The 20,441-nt window shown below is 42.5% G+C and overlaps 1 protein-coding gene across 1 annotated transcript; it reads left to right on the top strand.

Moving 5' to 3' along the window:
* The first annotated feature begins 10,154 nt into the window (after positions 1–10,154).
* Positions 10,155–15,660, top strand: LOC131287933 (protein sine oculis). Its single transcript, XM_058317028.1, has 4 exons — positions 10,155–10,263; positions 12,433–12,627; positions 12,689–13,544; positions 15,531–15,660. Exons 1-4 carry the CDS (start codon positions 10,155–10,157, stop codon positions 15,658–15,660), a joined length of 1,290 nt encoding a protein of 429 aa, XP_058173011.1.
* Positions 15,661–20,441: the final 4,781 nt, after the last annotated feature.

Below are 20,441 nucleotides of genomic sequence, written 5' to 3'. Positions count from 1 at the left end.
TGTCTTTAATAGGGTCTACGAGTGAGAGATAGAGAGAGCAATTGTGAACAACTGGAATGCGTCTAGGCTGCCTAAACCAAGCCAAGGACACCGGCAATGGTAGGGCGAAGCGCCCGAGGGTCTGTGTCATTTGATTCGTCCTATTCTTCCGGCCAAGCAGCAGACAGAGCGTTGCTCTTTTGAAAAGTGGATTTTGCCGGTAATTTAACACCTCATTTCACACGACCGACGACAGATGACGGAAAGGTAGAGCAACGCGCAGCCGAGAAGAAACGCCGGTTGCAAACGATGCAATTCTGATGAGCGTTTTGGATGCAATGTGGATTAAAGGAATACATGTCTTCCTAAAATGGCATCCCGAAAGTGTGTAGTGATTGTAAAAAATGAAAAGTGTTTTACAACAGCTTTTCCCGACTAACAATCGTAAGTTGCGTTAAAATGTCCTGCAAACTCTCCGGAGACTTAATTTGTCTCGGGTGACGAACTGTCCCGGAAGGTCCGATTTGGGTTTTGGAATCCGATTTTAATTAAACAATTCCATCGTTTGCTCTCCAACGAATCGCTGGGAAAGCCACTCGTGTATTTGAATGTTTTTTCCATCCACCCAACGAGGGGAGAAATCTCGTCATCATCCGCTTGCCGATTTGTTCCGGTACCGTTCGCTCGGGATCGGATTACGGGTCGTCCGCCATCGACGGCGGAGGATAGCAGCGCACGTGGGAGAACCGGCCGACGGCCGTGTCGTCGACTTTGTGGTGGTGGAAGGTGAGAAATGATGCTGTTCCATCACTCGGCACATCCGGAGCGCGCTGGATGAGAATAGGAAACATCAAAGCAGCGTTGGAACCGGTACGCCAGGGTTGCTAGGTAGCAACACATCTAGCTCAGTACAAACGTTACTGGTTGTTGGTTGCGTTTACCTTGGCAAGCAAAAAGTACAGTAAGTTGACAAAGTATAAGCGTAACAAACCTTCCGATTCATAAAAAACATTTAAAAAAACACACATTTTCATTTTGTATGGAAAAATAAGTTTAAAAATTCTGTTTAAAATTATGTTATTTTCGTTTCGTTTAGTTTATTACTGCGTTTCTATATTACTTTTGTTTGACCATAATTTGTAATTCGTGTAAACACTCGTTGTTTGTATTGAATTGATGCGATATTAGAGAAGTACACTGAACAACTACAATGCTTCAGAAAGCTGTGCGTCGTGTTTTTAGAAACAGAATAAGAACCTTAAAGCTAGTGCACTTAAAGTAGTTTAAAGTTTCTTATTGATGAATAATCTTATTATTTATTTTAAGCTTAACATAAATTATGATATTTTTCAAAACTTAAATTATTTTTTTAACTTTTCCACTGAGTTTATCCTACCCTTTAGCACGAAATTTGTTGCGCTTTTTTATTTGAATATCTGATAGATTTTAACATTTTCGAAATGCACTTCAAAGTTCATATGTTTACTCACCTTCCGCTGAATTAAGAACATTTTACTGACTATACTTCTTCTTCAAACCAATCTTCTTACAGCACCTATCTTTTGCAGTTGTAAACTTTAACTTGTTATTCTTACATCGTTGTAGTTAAACTTTTGCTTTATAAACCGGCAGTGACGCAACCGAAAAGAATATTGTTTTAGATTTTTACCATCTGAACCTGCACTTGATTTGTCGCTCTTGTTAATATTTCCAGTGGTGTATTTTCATGAAGATTTTCATTATTTCTCCTGATTTGATTCGGTTCGCCTTTTGGCTCGGGAAATGCAAGGGTACCGTTTATGACGAGCGTTGCTAGAAAGTGGCCCAGTCTGGAATGAGCATGAGCAACGAAACGAACCTAAGGTGTCGCTTTACGTTCGATTCACCTGACACCGAATGGATGCAAACACGCTGGAAATGGCCGGAATTGGCTCCGGCCCGGACCTGAACGCAACAACCTTCCGGTTCGGAACGAGCCCGAAAGGGGTACAGTGTATGTTGACGTTACCATGGGGACGCCAGCGCTGGGTTTCCTAGCGCGCGAACGATCCTGCACACGTGGTGGATTAAACGTCGACACATGGTCGCCTCGGAAGGTGGCTCCGTGTTGGCAGTTAATTGAATTAATTGGATGGCCAATTATTGTTGGTGTGTACTTCGCCTTTCTTTTTCTAAACCCAAATCTCTGTTGACCTTCGGATAGGGTGCTTTGCTTTGGGGTGGATTTCCCTCGCCTGATTTTCCCGCCAGCCACTGGGTTTGTTTCTTTCGCCAGGAATCCCCAGGGGAGATAATTATTTGCTTATTTTAATAGATAAATTCAAGTGGCATTTGAAGAGGGCATAAAAAACAACTAAACTCGTTCACCCCAATTTCCTCGTTTTCCACCATTTAGGTACGTGTTGTTTGCGTGTGTAACGACGAACGATGAGAGGTTTCAAACATCCCTCAAATGTATCCTCTCGGGGGAAAAAAGGCGTATGGTTGTAAAAACCGGGAAGGACGACTCCTTTAAATGGAGTCGGATTGGCTGGAAATCAGATTTCACACTCGGTTGAGAGCTTTGTAAGCGTTTGTTTCGAGTTTATTCTCCGTCTTAAATCGGGCTAAGCCATACGCTGGCACTTTGTATCGGGAAACTCCGATCGATGTGTTTACAGTTTTATCGATTTACTTCAGGACGAAACCGTGGAGCTGCTACCAGTTTCGAGATCATTTCCAGGACTCACCGATAAAGCTTTCATCTTCCAGGACACGCAGTCCTGGTCGTCTAAAAAAGTGTTTTTAAAGGCGTGAATATTTGCTTGAACACCTCCAGGTTGTGATACGATCACTTAGGATGCTCTTATGCTGATTACCCACTCTCCAGGGGGAAGTGTTAAGTTGGTAGGTGTTTGCTTATCTTTTTCAAGACAAACCGAAGCCCACAGCGCGCACTCGGAGATAAATAAAAGGAGAACATCCGAAGGAGAAGATGACCCGACCCGGTGGTGATCTTTCGGAAGAGATTTATCCTTCCAATTTCTTCTTCTACACTATACATACCGAAGAAGCAGTACGGTAAAGTTAAGATTGCAGCTCGCGCTTGAAGTCTCTAGCAAAAGATAAGATGTACATCTTTTTTCCACCGAAAACTTTGTGTAAAACTAGAGCGAAGCAAATGGAAATGGTGGAAGAATGTTAATCCTCTCGTTCGTGCTTGTCCTCTAATCCCTCTTGTTTGAGTTCTTGCCCGATGTCCTTTTGCACAGTACAGAGAAAAAAAAATAGGGATGATGAAAAGTGCGAGTGTTTGACACCTTTCCCTCGTGCGACCTCGTACTTATCTCCGGCGTTTGCCCAAAACAAAGTTGAAAGAAAACGAGAAATAGAAGAGATTTAAGCAGCAAAAGAAGTAGGAAAAAACATACAAAATCGTTTAATGGGCCCTCGGTCACAATGTACCGTCAACAAAAGGCACTCGAGCAACAATTCGGCAGCAAAATATTGGTTTACATTTTCGGGACGGCTTTACCGGGACGGGATGCAATTCTGATTCATTGAGAAATGAGGTAAGGTGGACGAATTTATTGCGTTTGGCAAAAGGTTCTGGCTTGTTTTTTTTCGTTTTGGACGGCAAAAGTGGATAAATGAACGAATTGACACATTCTGACAGTGAAGTGTCAAAGTTGAATGCAAATCAAATGTTGACATTTTATTGCACGATCAAGTAAGCAATTCTTTCGGTGTTTATTATGTTGGTTTACTATTGTCAGAAGTTGATCACCTTTCCATGGCACTCCATTTCATGTGAATTTTCTTCCCTGTTTTCTCTGCATGTACGGTAGCTGATCGCATAATTTGCGGATTACAGGGCATGACATGTGTGTACCTTTTGCGGCAATATCCACTCCACTCAGCTCGTCGTAACCCACGGTGGGGATTATGGTTAATTGTCCTGAAAAGTATATTTACCACCAACCGACGAACCGATGATTGTGCCTGTTGGAATCTCCTGGAGGGTTCTGTACACCGTCGGAGTCGTTTACGTAGAACGATGCAAACCGGGGTTACCAGAAGAAGTGCAACACTGTTATTCCTTTAGGGCAATAGTGTGAAATAAGGTCGGGGAAGGAACAATCCAAACCATATGCAATTTTCAATAGTCGAAAAACATAAAATAGCCAAACGAATCCTGCTGGGAGTGCGAGGCTTCCCTGCCGGGAGTGTTGTTTGTTCCGGAACCAGCGGGTCGGAGAGCTGTCTTTTTTGCAGTCCGAATTTGACCACTTTGCCGGCATTCACTTGCTCGCTCATGGGCAAGGCTGACTTTGGGCGGTCGTGGGAGATGATCAAGTACAATGTTTTGCAAATCCAGCTGTTAAACCCTAGGAAAGCACTCTGCAGGATAAAACAACGAGCTCTTGGGAAAATCTTCAAGGAAGACTCTTCCACTTTTTGCCATTAGCTGCGAACATGAGATCATCCGGAGTAACGCTATGTTTAACGTGTTCTATTTTTCCCAGAAAAGCACATTGAAAATGAAAACACCCATCCTTACACGCTTGATTGTTAAAGGACCAAACACCTTTCCCTTCAAGAGGCCCATGTTTGGCATCGCCTGGTGGTGTGAGTTTTTCCTCTAATTAGTTGTCGACCGAACCACAACGTCGGTGTAAGGATTATGATTAATTGGACGGTGCGATAAATCACGCACCCGTCCCTGTTGGGGTATGAAGGGTTTATGTCCCCTGTCAAATTTGGAACTTGAGTACCCGTGCCGTGTTTGTACCCGGGTGCAGTACAGTTCCCTTTTTACGCCACCGTAATGACCCAACATCAGGTCGTTTTTTCAGTGGAAAATTTAAATTCAAAGGGGGATTTGTTGAGTCTGTGTTTTACGGAAACGCTTTTCGAGAACTAGTATGAAAAGGATAGAGAGATGAACAATTGTAAATCTAGTAGTAGAAAACACCTAAAGTTTGTTAAAACGTTACATCAGGGAACTCTTTCTGAGTAAGTGGTCTATATAAAACTCCAAGTGGAAACCATACGGAACCATGAACAACCTAACCTTAAAGGAGCGAGGCGCCACTTGTAACGGTGTAATGTAACAAAAAAAAACCGTTCAACCGCAAACGATAAATCTTGTCCGCGAGGGAAAAATGAGACTACTTTGATTTTTTTTTTAACAAGCAAGCTTTGCCACTGTTCCTGAAATTGAAATATGGATATGAGTTGATTTGAAGGATGGTAGTTTAATCTGGTAGTTTTTAACATAATTTGATACTAAAATTCAAAAGAATGTTCGTTATTAAAAAATTGGATGTTACTCGGTTCACGTTTATTTAATTTCTCACTTGTAGTTAAAATAAACACCTACAAACCGTCATATTTATGAAGATGTACGACACGTATCACTTCACCGGAATTCCGCTTGTGGCACGCTATCGCCAAGTTATGAAATATCCACCGGTCATAAGTTGTACAGCATTAACCTTCCGAGCATATCCGAGAATCGTCATCGGCGTCCTGCTTTCCCCTTTCTCCCCGGTTATTTAACGTTGCCTTCCCATATTTCTCCGTCCACCAACGGTTTTCGTCAAAATCAGCAACATTTAGCCGTGCCATCGTGTGAAATGTCAATCCTCTGCGCACCGCCTTCATATGTGTGATGCAAAAAAAAGGAACCATCCGGGCGACGGCGCATAACATAAACAATCGGTTTCCGGCTCCTTCTTTACCGCACCCTCTCCCTTACGAAGCTCGAGACAGTTTCGGGTCTCGGTCGAGGGAAACCAGGGAGAACGGCAGCGTCCTTTCCATCCAGACCGCTGGTGTCGGTGACGATTTGGCTGCCGATGGTTACCATTCTGGAATCACGTTTTACATAGCCACCGTAGAGCATCGTCTTGGTTTCAGCGGGCAACGACAAGTATCCGAACGGTTCAGCTCCCACGATTGACGACGTAGACTTTTTTTCTCCTTCCAACTTGGATCCCTGGGTTCTTCACTTCTAGCGCGAGTATTTTTGTCGGACATTGGATATGTCACTTGTTTTGTCTCCAGTGTTGGGGATACCTCACGGAGCAACTACATTCTAAGCAATTCATAATAATTTGATGAGTCTTGTGGTTAGCTCTTGGAGATCTATGCGCCCTTGATGTGACTCGAGAGTTCCTTAACCTCTACCGAACGAAAAGGCTCTAGTTCACGCGAATTTGATTCCATGGCGTTAGCTGTACTAGTCAGGTTCTAGTTCTGGTAGCAATTCTTGCTGGTCTGTCTGAATGGCGTCGAATAGAATGATTTAGTGAGCCACTTCAACTCGGGATATATATGATACTAGAACACCAGATACAGTTTTAAATTCTTCCTGAGTGTGTACGACGCCATCTCCAGTTTGAAGTCAAATTTCATAACCTGATTAAAATGGACACCAATATTAGATACATTTGTAATTATCAACAACGCAGTTTCCGTATGAACGCACCAGTTTTGTACTGGTATTTTGAAGGGCACCTCGACCCCCACAAAAGTTTTGGTTCCGTTGTACCAAGTCTTAAAACGGGTTACGATGACACTTCAGGTCTAGACGTAGGGCACTCGAGAAATGGCGCAGGAAAACCTTCGAGGAAATGTGATGCCATCCACAGTTCAATCACGCGGGAGGGGAAAAAGGTAAGTGGCAGAAATCGACGCGAAAAACACCTATTTAGGGTACACGAGGCGGTCGCCAGTACGCAAGTTTTGGAGTGCGCCTACGCCTGCAAAAATTTGATTCCCGATCCCCGGGAGCGCGGTTCGGTTTGGCTTTGCCCTCATTGTGGAGTTGATGTTTGTTCGATTTTTTTTGCTATGTGACCGTCCCATTCCTGGCCGCTTGGCTAAAATGGCGTTGTTGGCGTTATCAGTCATAGGAATAACGGGACTTGGGAAACTGTATTAATGTTGTTTCCTGCTTATCGTTGCGCAATTTTTTGAGCTCATTCGTATTGGAAAACAATGGTGGCGATGGTCTGGTTCATAATTTTTAGTGCCGGTTCCCACAAACTACGCGTTTAAATATAAGGAAATACTTAATCAAAAACACTTTTTTTCAACGACCTATAAAAATGGAATTATACGATTGATACAAAAGTTCTTATTGTAGTTTGGGTTGCTTGATGTTTGTGTACTGCTTGTCTACTAGAAATGGCGTCCAATATAGGCCACACCCTTGAAGATGGGGATAGGGAGGAGGATTTTACTCTCTGGTACGATGAGTTGCATTGCGCAAGACGAGAACCATGTCGATGGTGGATGACAAAATAAATAAATAATGTTCACTCGCAATGCGAAGATTTATCCCCCTATTTCATTTCGTACTAAAAAATGAATCAGTTGGGAAACGTGATTCGTTATGAAGACTTTGAAGCGAGTAATTGAGCTCAACTTAATCAGTTTTCGGAACCTTAGTATAATATGTTTTGGTACTTATGATTTGAAATAGTTTTACTGAAAGGTCAGCTTATTACGCTTTGTTTTTATAAATGGTGATGGCACTTTGTATATCAGGGAAGTGAATTCCGGGACTCTTCTTCAAACAGATTGTGTGCGTGATGAAAACTAAACGATTCTGGAAAGATTCGACCGTTTTGCTCCATTCCGGCCAACTGCTTTATGTCATCGCCATGATCATTCAGGGCGAACCCGAACACGTCTGCATTGGAAGCAATCCGCTCCCAAGCAGCCACCTGATCTTCCATAAGTACCGGATAGGAATGCTTCGCCCAAGCGCAAGTTGGCGACCCAAGTGGACCACGGTCGGTTACGGCGCCTCCTTGTCGGTGGCAAAACTCTGTTAGACGTGTCTGATGTATTCGATCTGGTTGGTGGAAGACGAGTTATATCGAGGATACACTGGACCTGGCGCGAGTTAAAGTTGAACAAGCCTGATATTTACCAAACGCTTCATTCTCGGAGTGCACCCGTTTCCCAGTTTTGTCACGAATATGTTCTCACTCAAAAATAAACACATACAATCGGAGTTGGATAGATAACAACAAAATACGCTGAGAGTTCCTTGACGTACCGTTTGTCGATTCTTTGCGCGATTTTGGCAGCGATTCCTTCGCCTACTTCGTGTTTGTTTTGCTAAACGTGCACGCCGTCAATATGTCGCCATCCGGCGTCGATCGCACACGCAACTATGGGGAGTAAATGTCGCGATAAGTGAATTACTTTAACTTGAAATATGCTGCAGTCTTACATTCCACGTACCGTGGCCAAGCATCGGAATGCACCGTTTGTAAAGACCACTCGGAGAATATTTGACGCCATCGCTAAGAGTCTACTTGTGACGTTAAACAGATCCAAGTTCAGTTATTTGTCATCCACGACTGAAGACATCGAGATTCAGCATTTGCTTTTGCTTATGGACTATTGCCAAAAAAGTATACAACATGTGTTACCATCCTCATCTACCAACAAATATCGAATGGAACTATGTAAGTAGATCTCTTCAAAAGGTGGATATTTAGGTTCTTATATTTAGGTTATCTTTCTTTTCTTTAATTTGATTTTACAGGCGTTTTATGCATACACCTGACCTGCGAAAGTGTAGTAGTTCTTCTGTTTGTAAATTAACCTATTTTTCTTCCGAGCGAAAGAACAACGTCCAAAAATCGATATGTGGTTGGTGCTGCTACCGCGATTATATCATTGGGAAATGTATTTATTAAATATTATACCCTGAATTATTTTCATAGGACCTGGTCGAGAGTTTGTTATGATAGCTGAAAACCGAAAAGTTGCGAAATAATACTCTTTTGCAGAGTCTACATTATCAACTACACGGCAAAACTCCTTGGTGTAGGCGAGGAGTACATAGAAAATGACACATTTGGAATAAACTGCCCTTTTTCCTATTTCTAAAACTATCAGTAACTATTTTGGGTACAAATTACGGTCAATTAATTTAATTACAATACATGTGTATCGCTTTCGTATGCCGGTAAATGGTAGAAAGGATGCCCTCGGGGAACCTTGAACATTTCACAGCTGTTGGTAGAATATGCAACATCCGGTTCAGGATAAAATGGATTTATTGTAAAAAAGAAAACAGCTTCATCACAGCAGCCATAGTTTAGCAACAACTAAATAGCAACTCGCCCGGAAACGGTCCACTGGAGTGACAGATCCTTTTCAGTGGGCGGAGCCAACATGGTAGCGTCGTCGTCCTTGCACCCTCGTCCTTGCCCGTTCGTTCGTGTTGTCCTTGTTCAACTCAAAGAATCAAATGTCCAAGGAGGCCGCTCCTTGCCGAGTGTGAAATCGGATTAAAAACAGCTTCCAACCGATCCTCCAAAAGAGAAAAGATAGCAGAGCGTGCTTCTCTGGACAACATAAAGCATTGTCGTCATTTTCGCGCGTTGGTTGTCCCATTTCGTGCGCTCTTTACTTCGCTCTACTTGGTTGCAAATATTCACTTAATGTCGAGCAGGAGCACGATTTTCCCTTTCGATTGATATGCAGCCTTCCTACTCACACCACCTGCTGGGGTCCCTTGCGACAACATGGATTTATGCTGAGGGACATAAAATTGTGTAAACCGAACTGGAACAAAGCGGGACAGCGGACGCAAATGTTTGTCACTTCTGCACGCGAACAAACACGTTCGAAAGGAGACGCACAAGACGGAGACGGAAAGCCAATGCGCGTTGAAAAGGAAGAAAGGAAAAACGATGCTCCGGAACCCTCTCGCGCGTGGTTGTCTTGCGTTTATGAATGGGATAGCCTTCCGTCGAGGAGGCAGGAGTATTGGGACAGCGAAAAAGGGCGAGAACTTCCCTTTTTCGCTCGGGTTCCGTTGCCGGAGGTGCGGTCTCGGGACTCGCAGTACGCAATTTTCCCTCGTTCGCGACGGTTCGTAGTTTTCGAAAACGGTGGCGCACGCTGTGAGGTGGTCTTTCGTGAAACTTATCAAAAAACCAACCCTGATGGTAAAAGAAATAGAATAACAATTCGTGCAAGTGATTATAATGTTTTTAAACTAGTGAAAATGGTTTTCTGCTGTGAAAAATAAGAGAAACCCCAGTGGAACAATCGGTGTAAGAGTAACGATAGAGAAAAAGTTGGAAAAAGATAATTACCTTAAAAGCTGTGGAAACAGTTCTTTAATCAAACAAACCTGAACGACGTTAAGTGAAACCACAATGGATACCTCAGGACTATCGCCGTTGGCGGATTTGGACTCTAGTTCCGGCGGATCGGACGGCGTCGGAGGATTTAATCACAATCAGGCGATCTACATGAATCAAAATGGTATGAAATTAACAAATTATGATCACCTTTTCTTAAAAATTGTCGTTTTAACCAAGAAATGAAACGTATTATTGAGTATTTAAAATAAGTTGGGTGAAAAACTAATGTGTTATATAATTGTTATTAGCAAGACGATTTCAATTCTACATAAGATAAAATCTCAGAAAACTAATATGAAATGGGTACTCAGAAGATACAAAGAATATGAATCAAATCTTCTTCTGTGATTTAGAGGTTCTTTCAAAAGGATTATACTGAAATCCTAATTGACTTTGTACTGTAGTGTAGTTGTCCATTTTACGCTTTTTGTTTTAGATATTCTAGTAATATAAATCTTTAGACTGGTTGTTATGATCATTTAAGGTCATTAAAGTACAACGAATCAAATATTTGTTTAAATTATTTAAAGTTTTCTTGTTATTTTATACCTTAAAACGATTGGTTTTAATAACGTACTATTACGAAGATGTTTGACAAACTGGCATAGGTTGTTTTTATTGTTTTAGTATTCGAAACATGAGTATATTGTAGGAGAGCTATCTAATATTTTGTATAAAATAATCGTGTTTTGTGTCATCTTTTCATTGTTGGAAAATAGGTGTCAATTTCAATGTGTTTCTTTTTGTACTCATATTGAAGGAAAATTGTTATAGTTTAATATGATCTTTTATTTAACCGTAGTAACAAAGAATAGAGGTACGGACTTAACATGAATCATAAATATATCCCATAGGGATATTTTGTTCATCAAAATAAGAAATCATAAAGAAAGGATGGTTAGGAATGTTTCCATAAAATAATCTACTTGTCGCCTTCCGTTGGGAGACTGTTGGAGGTGTTGAATTACCCTCAAACATTTCGACCGATCTGTCGACACCATCGATCACTCCCTAATTATGCCGTGCTAGTTCGTCACTAGCACTTCCTCCGGTCTCTGACCATTGTGTGTTTGGTTTTTCTTTTGCCCGTCGTAATGAATGTTTCCTTTTTGAAACGTGAATCCCATCCGCGGCTCGTGGTAGTCGTCGGGAAGCATAAAATAAACCAAGGAACAATGTACAAACAGTAGCGTCCAGACAACTGTTGGGGAGTTGGCGAGTGCTAGCGAACACCAAATATACAACATAATTCGTGCCGGATTGCGTCTGTCTACGGTCAGCTTGCGGTTGTGTATACGTCCAAGATGACGAAGTTCATGGCGAACGCGCGGATGGAAGCACTTGCATTCCTTGTTTCGCATACACAAGCAAAAATATTTGCGAAACGGAAAGCAGAGAGAAGTGGAGAAGTTGTGAACTGTTTTTCCAGAAACGGTAGCATAGGAATCAATGTGTTTGCATGGTCAAAGATGTGCTAAACATGGCAATCAGGACTTCCGGCGAAACGAGAAACGTGTTCTAGCGTAGGGTTGTATTTCTGATAGTTGTACGTAGAGGAAAGAGGGGAGCATTTCATCTAGTTTGTGTTTCAAGTCTTGTTTTACTTCCGTTAGAATCATGCCTCATAGCTTCAGACAAAGTGAACTTAGGTTTCTCTTTCAAAATTAAAATGCTTTATTTTACATTTACTCTTCCTTAAAATTGACATATCTTATGCCTTATAACTCGGTGTTATAAATCTGTTTACAACATTCTCCGGAAAGAAATGGTAGAAAGCAATGGCAACAGCACAACGTTGGTCAGGTCAAGGGAGTTCATGTTTATGGCATCCGCGCAGCTAATTGTTATTGCCCGAACTCATGGTATTAATTTTTACCCTTCCAGCATACGGGGACTCGCCTTATCGATGTTGAATGTTTATAATTCACTTCTGGTTGGTCGTAAATCCGCAAGGAGTCATAACAATCATCTCGAAAGAGTTCGCCAACGGGGCTGGTCATATATACAAAAAAAACAAAACTCCCGACGATAGTTGGGTGTTGTGTGTTTTTATTTATCTTAGTTTGTTTACGTTTAACGAAGCACAAATCCTCGTTAGCGTGCCCGAGGATGTCCCGGGCGTTATGACATGATGAAACGGTTTACGTGATTATCGTTTTATTTTCGACGACATTATGAACCGTTCGATCGGGTAGGATGTCGCGAGCAGGTCAAATGAAACCTTAAGAACTTTATTGAGTTTAATTTTATTTCATACCATTGAAACGATCAGTCTCTTCCGTTTATGCAGTTTACCGAGACACCGGAAACCCCATAAAGACGCTGTTTTTCTCCGAAAAGCTGCAAGAGTTCACCGACAAGGAGCCGTACCAGCACGAACGGAAGCAGTACCATCATGAGCCGACCGACTACCATCACCATCAGATGAAGTCTGGACCTCCGACGCAATCGGTGCAGCATCCATCCGACGTTATCTACTATGCAAGTAAGTGTCCCTAAGAGATTGGTATTTGTCCAGGGTTCTTTAATCTCTCATTTGTTTCTAGATAAACCTATAAGTGAAGCATCCTCTGGTCCCGGTGGAGTGCTGGTGAACGGAGTGGAGAACGGAGGGGAAGCGAATCAGGTGAACCAGTCCGGACAGTCTGGCAACCTGTTGATCGTTCCGAATCCCGTCGGAGCTGGAGTTCACAATGCGTCGGTGGGACAGTGTGGAGTGCGGGAAAACAACAACAGCGCCTACCTTCAGTCACTCCATACTTCGGCAGGGACGCCACAGCAAGGACACCTATCCGCTCCTCTCCCCACGGTTCACCCTCTCGGTCCATCGAATGGCGTCGGTGAGAATCTCGATCGGAAGTGCTTCAGCTTTAGCGCGGAACAGATCCAGTGTATGTGCGAGGCGCTACAGCAAGAAGGCGACCTCGAGAAGCTGGCCACCTTCTTGTGGAGTCTATCGCCGAGCGATTTGATCAGTGGCAACGAAAGTTTGCTGAGGGCGCGAGCCCTAGTCGCCTACCACCGGGGACTCTACCATGAGCTGTACGGCGTGCTGGAGTCGCACTTCTTCGCCCCGAAGTACCACGCGGACCTGCAGGCCCTCTGGTTTAAGGCACACTACCGGGAAGCGGAGAAGGTACGCGGCCGGCCACTCGGGGCGGTCGATAAGTATCGGCTGCGCAAGAAGTACCCGCTGCCGAAGACGATCTGGGACGGCGAGGAGACGGTGTACTGCTTCAAGGAGAAGAGCCGGAACGCGCTGAAGGATTGCTACACGCGCAACCGCTACCCGACGCCGGACGAGAAGAAGACGCTGGCGAAGAAGACGGGCCTCACGCTGACCCAAGTGTCCAACTGGTTCAAGAACCGTCGCCAGCGGGACCGGACGCCGCAGAACCGACCGTAAGTATGCAGAACTTCGGCCCAGTGCCGGTGGACCTCTTGGGTTTTGGGTAATTCGATCCCTGCAAGCGGAAACAAATGTGCAACGGTCAAGGACGAATCGGAAACCGTAAGGTCCAAAGTCACGCGAACCTAAGGTTACGAGAGTTTGATGCAACAAGGACTTCAAAGCACTTTTTTGGCAGAAGTCTCCGGAACACATGTTTTCACTCTCGACCGACAGAGGCAAGCGGGTTGGACCTTACCACCATCTTGCTGCAGCCAACGGACCCGTTCGGCGTTGGTTGGGTTAATGTATTCCACGAACGGACCAAAGGATCGACTCGAGCTCTTGGTCGGCTGATATCATCCCAAAATCCTACGGGACATTGAAGAACGTCTTCCTGTGCTCCGGGGGTGAGATGAATTATGGCAGCAAACTGAGTCCTTTTGCTCATTAGCTAGGCAAATGCCGATCCCTACCGATGGGAAGGCGTGAAGGATCAACGTCGGCTTCTTTTTCCTTCACGAAAACAGATTGTTTTCAGCCCTTCGTCGCAATGTAAGCTCACACTTGCTACGAAGAAGCTGAGGATCTTGAAGGATCGTGTTTTTTTTATTGTTTTCTCAAGAGTTACCATATGTGGGACTTGTTGTGCATGAGTACGATTATCTACAGTTATCTAGTCTCTTTTGGAAAACATCCAAACACTTGACCTTAAAGATAGGAAAAGATAATCGCATCTAAAGCGTCAGTGGAAAGTGAAGTGATATGCTCGTATCTGATGTTGTAGTTTGCTCAAATTAGACACAAAAGAAAGTAACTAATTCTTTTTGATTCTAGCCCAGAAGCTTTATGATTTGTTTGAGGAAAATTTTGTAAAAATAAGGAGTAAAATGAAAGTCAAAAATTATTATTCGAAAGAGTGCAAATTTATTTCATAAACTCTTAAAGGTAAATACAATATTTATCGTTTTCACTAAAGGATATTCAGTTTAAAAGGAAAAATCTTTCTAAACAAGGAGTAAAATGAAAATCAAATGAATATACAATAATTTGTGGCTTACCTTCATTAACTCTTAAAGGTGAATAAGAATTGTACGGTGTTTACCAATAGTAATGCAATTTTAAAGTAGAAATCTTTCTAAACAAGCAGTAAAACGAAAGAAGAAAATGGTTGTACGAAAAAGAGTGCATTTACCAAAAATATTGTCAAAGACGAATAAGAATCTTAATGTTCTGACCAATAGAAATGGAATTCACAAAGGTGAAATCTTCATAAACAAGGAGTTGAAAAAGATTACAGAAACGAGTAAAGCTTGACTTTGTATGTCCTTAATTGTGAATAAGAGCAAATCCAATCTAAAACTACCCATTTTGACGTGCAGATCATGACGAGGATCAAGGGAAACAGATCGATACTCAAGTTTTTTTGTGAGATTCGGGAAGAACATTTTTCTTATGTACAAATGATTCCATAATCAATTTGAAAACGTACCAAGACGGTAAAAACAACAGCGTCGTCTAAAAGTTCACCTCTGCAATGCACCGATGATTGACCTTACCGATGCAAAGTGCGAAGAACACCCGAGGGAGCCCATTAGCCCCAAAATTAAGCATGCAAAAGTGGTACCCTTAGGGGCAACCGAAAATATGCATCCGTAAAGCCGCTCGGTGCGAGATTTCGGTGCACTTGTTGCTGCACAACCGTAAGGTGGTGTTTTCCCCTAATTATGATGCCCGGGCGTCACTTCGGGAGCCCGCGGGATCAACGAACTTTCTTCGCGACCTAATGTTTGATGCGCGCCGTTGAAGAACGCACGACGTCTGTTGCCTTTCGGTTTCCGCCAGGAGAATCTTCAGGGCGATCGATTTTAGGGCGTCCCTTCTGGTTCTACAACATCGTCGGCTTATCGTACCGCTTAACCTGCCCCCGTCCCCATCGTTCTCACTTTCTCTTTCCGTTTTTCGTAAACCACTGTTTTTTTCATTCTTCTCCTCCACAGAGATCTGATGATGTCGGTGCTACCGGTCAGCCCGGACCAGATGGACGGCGGCTATCAGCGGCTGTTTAATGTGGCCAATTACGGGCCCGCGCACGGTTATCACGCAAATGATATGTACGCGGTGCAGTAGTGTGGTAGCAAACGTAGGATGCAGAAGCCCGGCGATGCCTGAAGACCTTTCCCGGAGGCGTTCGCGTGCGCCGTTTAAAGACGGGAAGCAAAACGACCCTTTGGCATCGCTGGTCCTTCGGACTGAAGCGTTCCGCCGTGTTTGTGATAGGTTGTAATTTGTTTTCAAAGCGGCCCTGTTTCGTTCTTTCCCGAACCGGACCACTTGTGGTGACGTTGGTTGGTTTCGCTGTAAATAGCTGGATCAGAATGGATTTTACGTAACCGTCAATCGAAACCTGACAAAACTGTTGTAAATAGTAAAATATACACGTACAAATGTACAATCTTCTACCACCAGACAAACGCAATGCCAGTGAAATGTAAATTGTACTCATAATGGTTAGGATTTTGGACGAGTGAAATTAAAATGATCAACATGGATTTTCTGTTGAACCTGTGTAAAGTAAAGATGAAAGGAAATACAATGTAATAAAAAGGAAATACAATGTAAAACTGTTTTTGATTTAAATGAATTTTAATTACTTTGATACATCTATTTCAATCAGCGAAGATTTTATTCGTGCTTTACCTATCAAGCAAATAATTATGATAATATTAGAACAAGTATTACAGACTCGCTTAATGTTTGATGTCTTGTATTTTTCCGTTGAAAAAACAAAATTTATCGTCAACAAAAGTCGCGTTTCCGTTAGAAAAATGCAATATTCAAACTAAAAGCCACAACTGCATTCAGCGATCAGCGGAGTTATGCGGACAAATGCGGGGTATTTGAAATATTTCATCAAGTTAAATTATTTGAAATATTTCATCAAGGATTGAAACTTTTCACAAGAAGTGCTTTTCTGTAAATTTAAAAGGAATCCGTTGCATTCGGCGGTCGGAGGCTTTTTTGCTTAAAATAAATGCCACTAAATGATTGCAATTAGAGAGATTAAACGTGTGTAAACAATGCTGTAAATAAATAATACAATGTTAGAACACAAAGAATCAGTTTCTTTGGGTTGGGTTCAGTTGTGTAAACATTATAACCAAATTCACGATTAATGTTTGTTAAGATGAACTATTGGAAGATGTAAATAAAATGCTTTCAAACACAATCTACTATTTTTGGGTCCATTCTACGAAGAAGAGAGGACAAAAATGGATAAAAAAGTGCTTCCTGTTGCTTCACCGGTAGCTTTAACACTCTTTATTAAGGGTGGCATATCAATAACTCGGGAAAAACTTCTTCGATAAAAAAAATACAGCACTGGCCATTCGAGCACCCAGCGTCGACTGACTTTTTTCCACCTTCCCCGAACAGTTGCGTTTGGTTCTAGGCCAGGACGTAACACCCACCTCATCGTACCGTCCTTCCTTGTTCCGGCGAGCAAAAACCCATTGACTTTACGACCCTTTTTTTTACGGTCACTGTGGACGAAAGCGGGAATGTGGGTCTTCCTTCTCCGAAATACAAACCACCGAATCCGAATGTTTTATTGCTCATCGGGTCAATCGGGTCGGTGGGCTAGCGCCGGCTGCCCGACATCGGCTCGGTTAGGTTTGAGGGAAGAAAATGACGGCCAACGGGCGCTTAAGCCTTAAGGTGTCTCTAGTCGAAGGAAATAAAATGCATCAATGAGCGCTAAAGGCACTCGCTCATTGTGTTGGCCTTTTTTCCGGTCGACTGTAGGACGAAGCGGTGCATGGTGATGGGGGAATGGCGAGAGAAATGAGGGGGGGAAGCAAATAAAAACTAGCTCGTACGATCCTTTACCTTTGCCTCTACCGATTGTGGCCCCCAATATTACCCATCTTAACCTACGATTTGCTTCAGTCTGCCTTCAATTTGACCCCATCGGAATGAACTCTTTTCCCCGAACGTCGGAAAATCCACCACCATGGATGTTTCGGTGCCATGGATGTTTCGGTGGAGTAAATTTACGAGCCGAAGACATAAACTGCTCGCGGGCGGAGTACTTTTCTTCTTTTATTTTTTTTTTTGTGTTGACGGGAAGGCGTTTTCTGATGTCTTCACCGCACTCCGGGAACCTTCCTCCTTTCACGACGGAGATAATGAGCGGCTCAAATGTGCAACGGAATGATCATGCCGATGGCGATGATAATGATGATTACGATGAAGATGGAAACGACTCTCCCATCAATGGGAAGGGATTTTATTTCACTCGCTATCGGTTTTCTTTTCCGAATGGCGTTAAAAAGGTCAGTTTTCAGAGAATCTGACGAAGGATTGCAAATGCTTTGCGAATGTAAGACGCTGGTAAAAGATTTTCGTTTTTTTAACTTTAACATTTTTTGTTGCGTTTGGAAATACAATTTTAAAAGAAGGAAGAAAATACGAAAAAAGCTAGCTTTAAAACTATCTACAACTGAGAATAAAAAAGAAAGAAAACAACTAAACTAAAAAAAGTTTCAATCCTGACAAACTAATGCGAAAATAGAGATCGCCTTGGAGTTAATTGTTAGTAATTTAAGTTCTAATTTAATTTCTTTTCGAATAACCTCTCCTAACAAGTACATGGATACTAGCAAACAACTTTTCTCGTTTTCTACCGAAAAAGTTGACTCGACGCTCTTTGCTGTTCCACTTCCGGGTCGATAGGTTTTCGGGTTTTCACAACCTTCGCTGCGCTACAAATCTTCTTACAGTTTTAATTACATTTATGCTTCTTTACATAACCTCCAGTGTGGCGCTCATTACGAATCCTTTGTTGACCGTAAAAAAACTCGACTTGACTTTTCCCTGTTTGATGCGGTTGCTGAAGCTTAGAAAGATTTGCTGAAAGTTGAAAGTTTTAGGCCCGGAAAATTCTAATAATTGGATTCGGGCGAGCGACATAACCCAGCAGAAACAAAAAGAGCATTTCTTTATCCTTTGTGGTTAAGCAAGGGAGCACTTTTTGGTTGTCTTGTGTTTGCCTTTCTGCCAGATTAATCCTTCTTTTTCTGCTCTCGTACTCCGTTCGTGCCGAGCATTTTCCTTGTTTGACCTTTATTTTAGTTTATCTCGCACATCCTTTTATATATTTTTTCCCTCAATCGCTCTTCGTGACCGGAAAGCAAATGAAAAATCGTGCTTTTAACCTAAGTTTGTCTTTCCGTTTTTGGGGGCCGATCGTGTTCTCGGTTTCTCCGCGCGCTTGCAAACAACCTATTGAAAGATTTCGGTTTGCATTTGCACGGTTCTGCACTTTCCCCCCTGCTTTCCCGGTGGTTCTTTTTTCCTGTTTAATTTTCGTATTTGAGAATCATTTCTCGCTGTCCGAAAGGTGGGTCTGCCTCGGTGGGTTAAAAAATAGTTCACCAAGAGTGGCAAAATATTAGGCTTTCAAGGAAAACTATCGCTCGCCGTCATCGAGGAAAGCACGAACCTAACGATAAATGGTTGCAGCGCCATTCGCCCGGGGAAAAAGTGCATCTCGATGTGAAAACGGGAGAAAAATCTCACATCGAAGTTTTCCACTCAAGTTGTGTCGACGTGTGTTTGTGTATGAGTGCTTCTACCTATCGATTTCTTTCCGAGCTTACCGAATCGGACGATCGGACCAGAACCGTTGCCCTTCGGTCGACGAAAACCATTAAATCAAAGTATTCAAGGCAGATTGGTGTAGATTACGCGAAATCGATACGAATTGGAACTCTCTTTTGGGTTTGCTTACCGTGGAGAGGGAAAAGGGACAGGTGAGGCAGTCGTTGTACCAATTTTATTATTATTTTCTCCGCAGATTAACAACGAAGCTCGTGAAGGATCGTGCAAATCCGGCCGACTTTAACATCCTCTGTGGAGTGTGATGCCGGCAGCACTCGCAATAAAATATGCTATTTGCTTCTGTTATTTTTCCTCCACTCTTTCCCATTTACATCCTGCAACTCCTCCCAACTCCCTTCTCCCATTTAAGGCACATCTTTCAGCGCGCTCGTAAAATAGGACATGAATGGCCAATTGCTTTCGTCAGGTTTTGCGCAATAAAAAGAAAAACGATGATTCGTGATTTACGGTTTCACCGGTAATTATCTTGATTTGGTGTAAAAATTTATATCGCCGAGATGCGCCCACTTCACGGCGTCGAACGTGGAGGGCAATTACTGTGAGATTGATTAGCGATATGCCACCCGTTATTCGGTGGGGAAAGCCGGTTCGGCAGGCGGATGTTATGGAGGGAAATAAAACATGAAATAAAAAGTGCTTTCCATGTTGAAGCTTTCCATGATACAGATGCTGGTGACAATCTACCTGAACGGTTTGATGCAATCGGAAAAGTAAATTAACTGAGTTTATGTTCGTTAAAAATGATAGCCAAAAGAAAGTTTATGTGAGTAAAAAACCGTGCAAGATAAACTTCATAAATCTTTTAAGTATAAATACTAATTTTAGTATCAACACTATAAGAAAAGATGAAATTCTAAGATGTTATTAATGAATATCGGATATGAACAAACATTTGATTAACGGAATCTGAAGCGAATAATTGGAGTGTGAAATAAATTCCGGTTAGCACGGTTTAATAATTTCTTGAAGCTTAATTATTCCAACAATGATATACTTCCTGAGAAGTAAAATATTGGCATCGCTTAATTCTGATTACGCTACATTATGAGACCTCATTTTCCTACTCGGTTCCTTTCTTTCCTTCCTTCGATATATTCCAGTACATCCTCTTGTCGTTCGAATCGGTTTCCATTCGATTTTCCTTCAACCACACTATCGTGCATCTGCGTGAGCAAATACAAACGACATCGAAAGCAATTGCACTTGCTGCAATTGACCTAGCGCCAGCC

Source organism: Anopheles ziemanni, chromosome 3 (assembly GCF_943734765.1).
Source record: "Anopheles ziemanni chromosome 3, idAnoZiCoDA_A2_x.2, whole genome shotgun sequence".
Lineage (NCBI taxonomy): Eukaryota > Metazoa > Arthropoda > Insecta > Diptera > Culicidae > Anopheles > Anopheles ziemanni.
Note: the sequence above shows the minus strand (reverse complement) of the source record. Positions and strands in the feature narration are given on the sequence as shown.

Bases quoted from the DNA above. Each gene is read 5' to 3' on its own strand.
- LOC131287933 (XM_058317028.1), top strand. From the start codon at position 10,155: ATGGATACCTCAGGACTATCGCCGTTGGCGGATTTGGACTCTAGTTCC. The intron at 12,628-12,688 runs GTAAGTGTCCCT...ATTTGTTTCTAG, and splicing joins CGACGTTATCTACTATGCAA to ATAAACCTATAAGTGAAGCA. The intron at 13,545-15,530 runs GTAAGTATGCAG...TCTCCTCCACAG, and splicing joins CGGACGCCGCAGAACCGACC to AGATCTGATGATGTCGGTGC.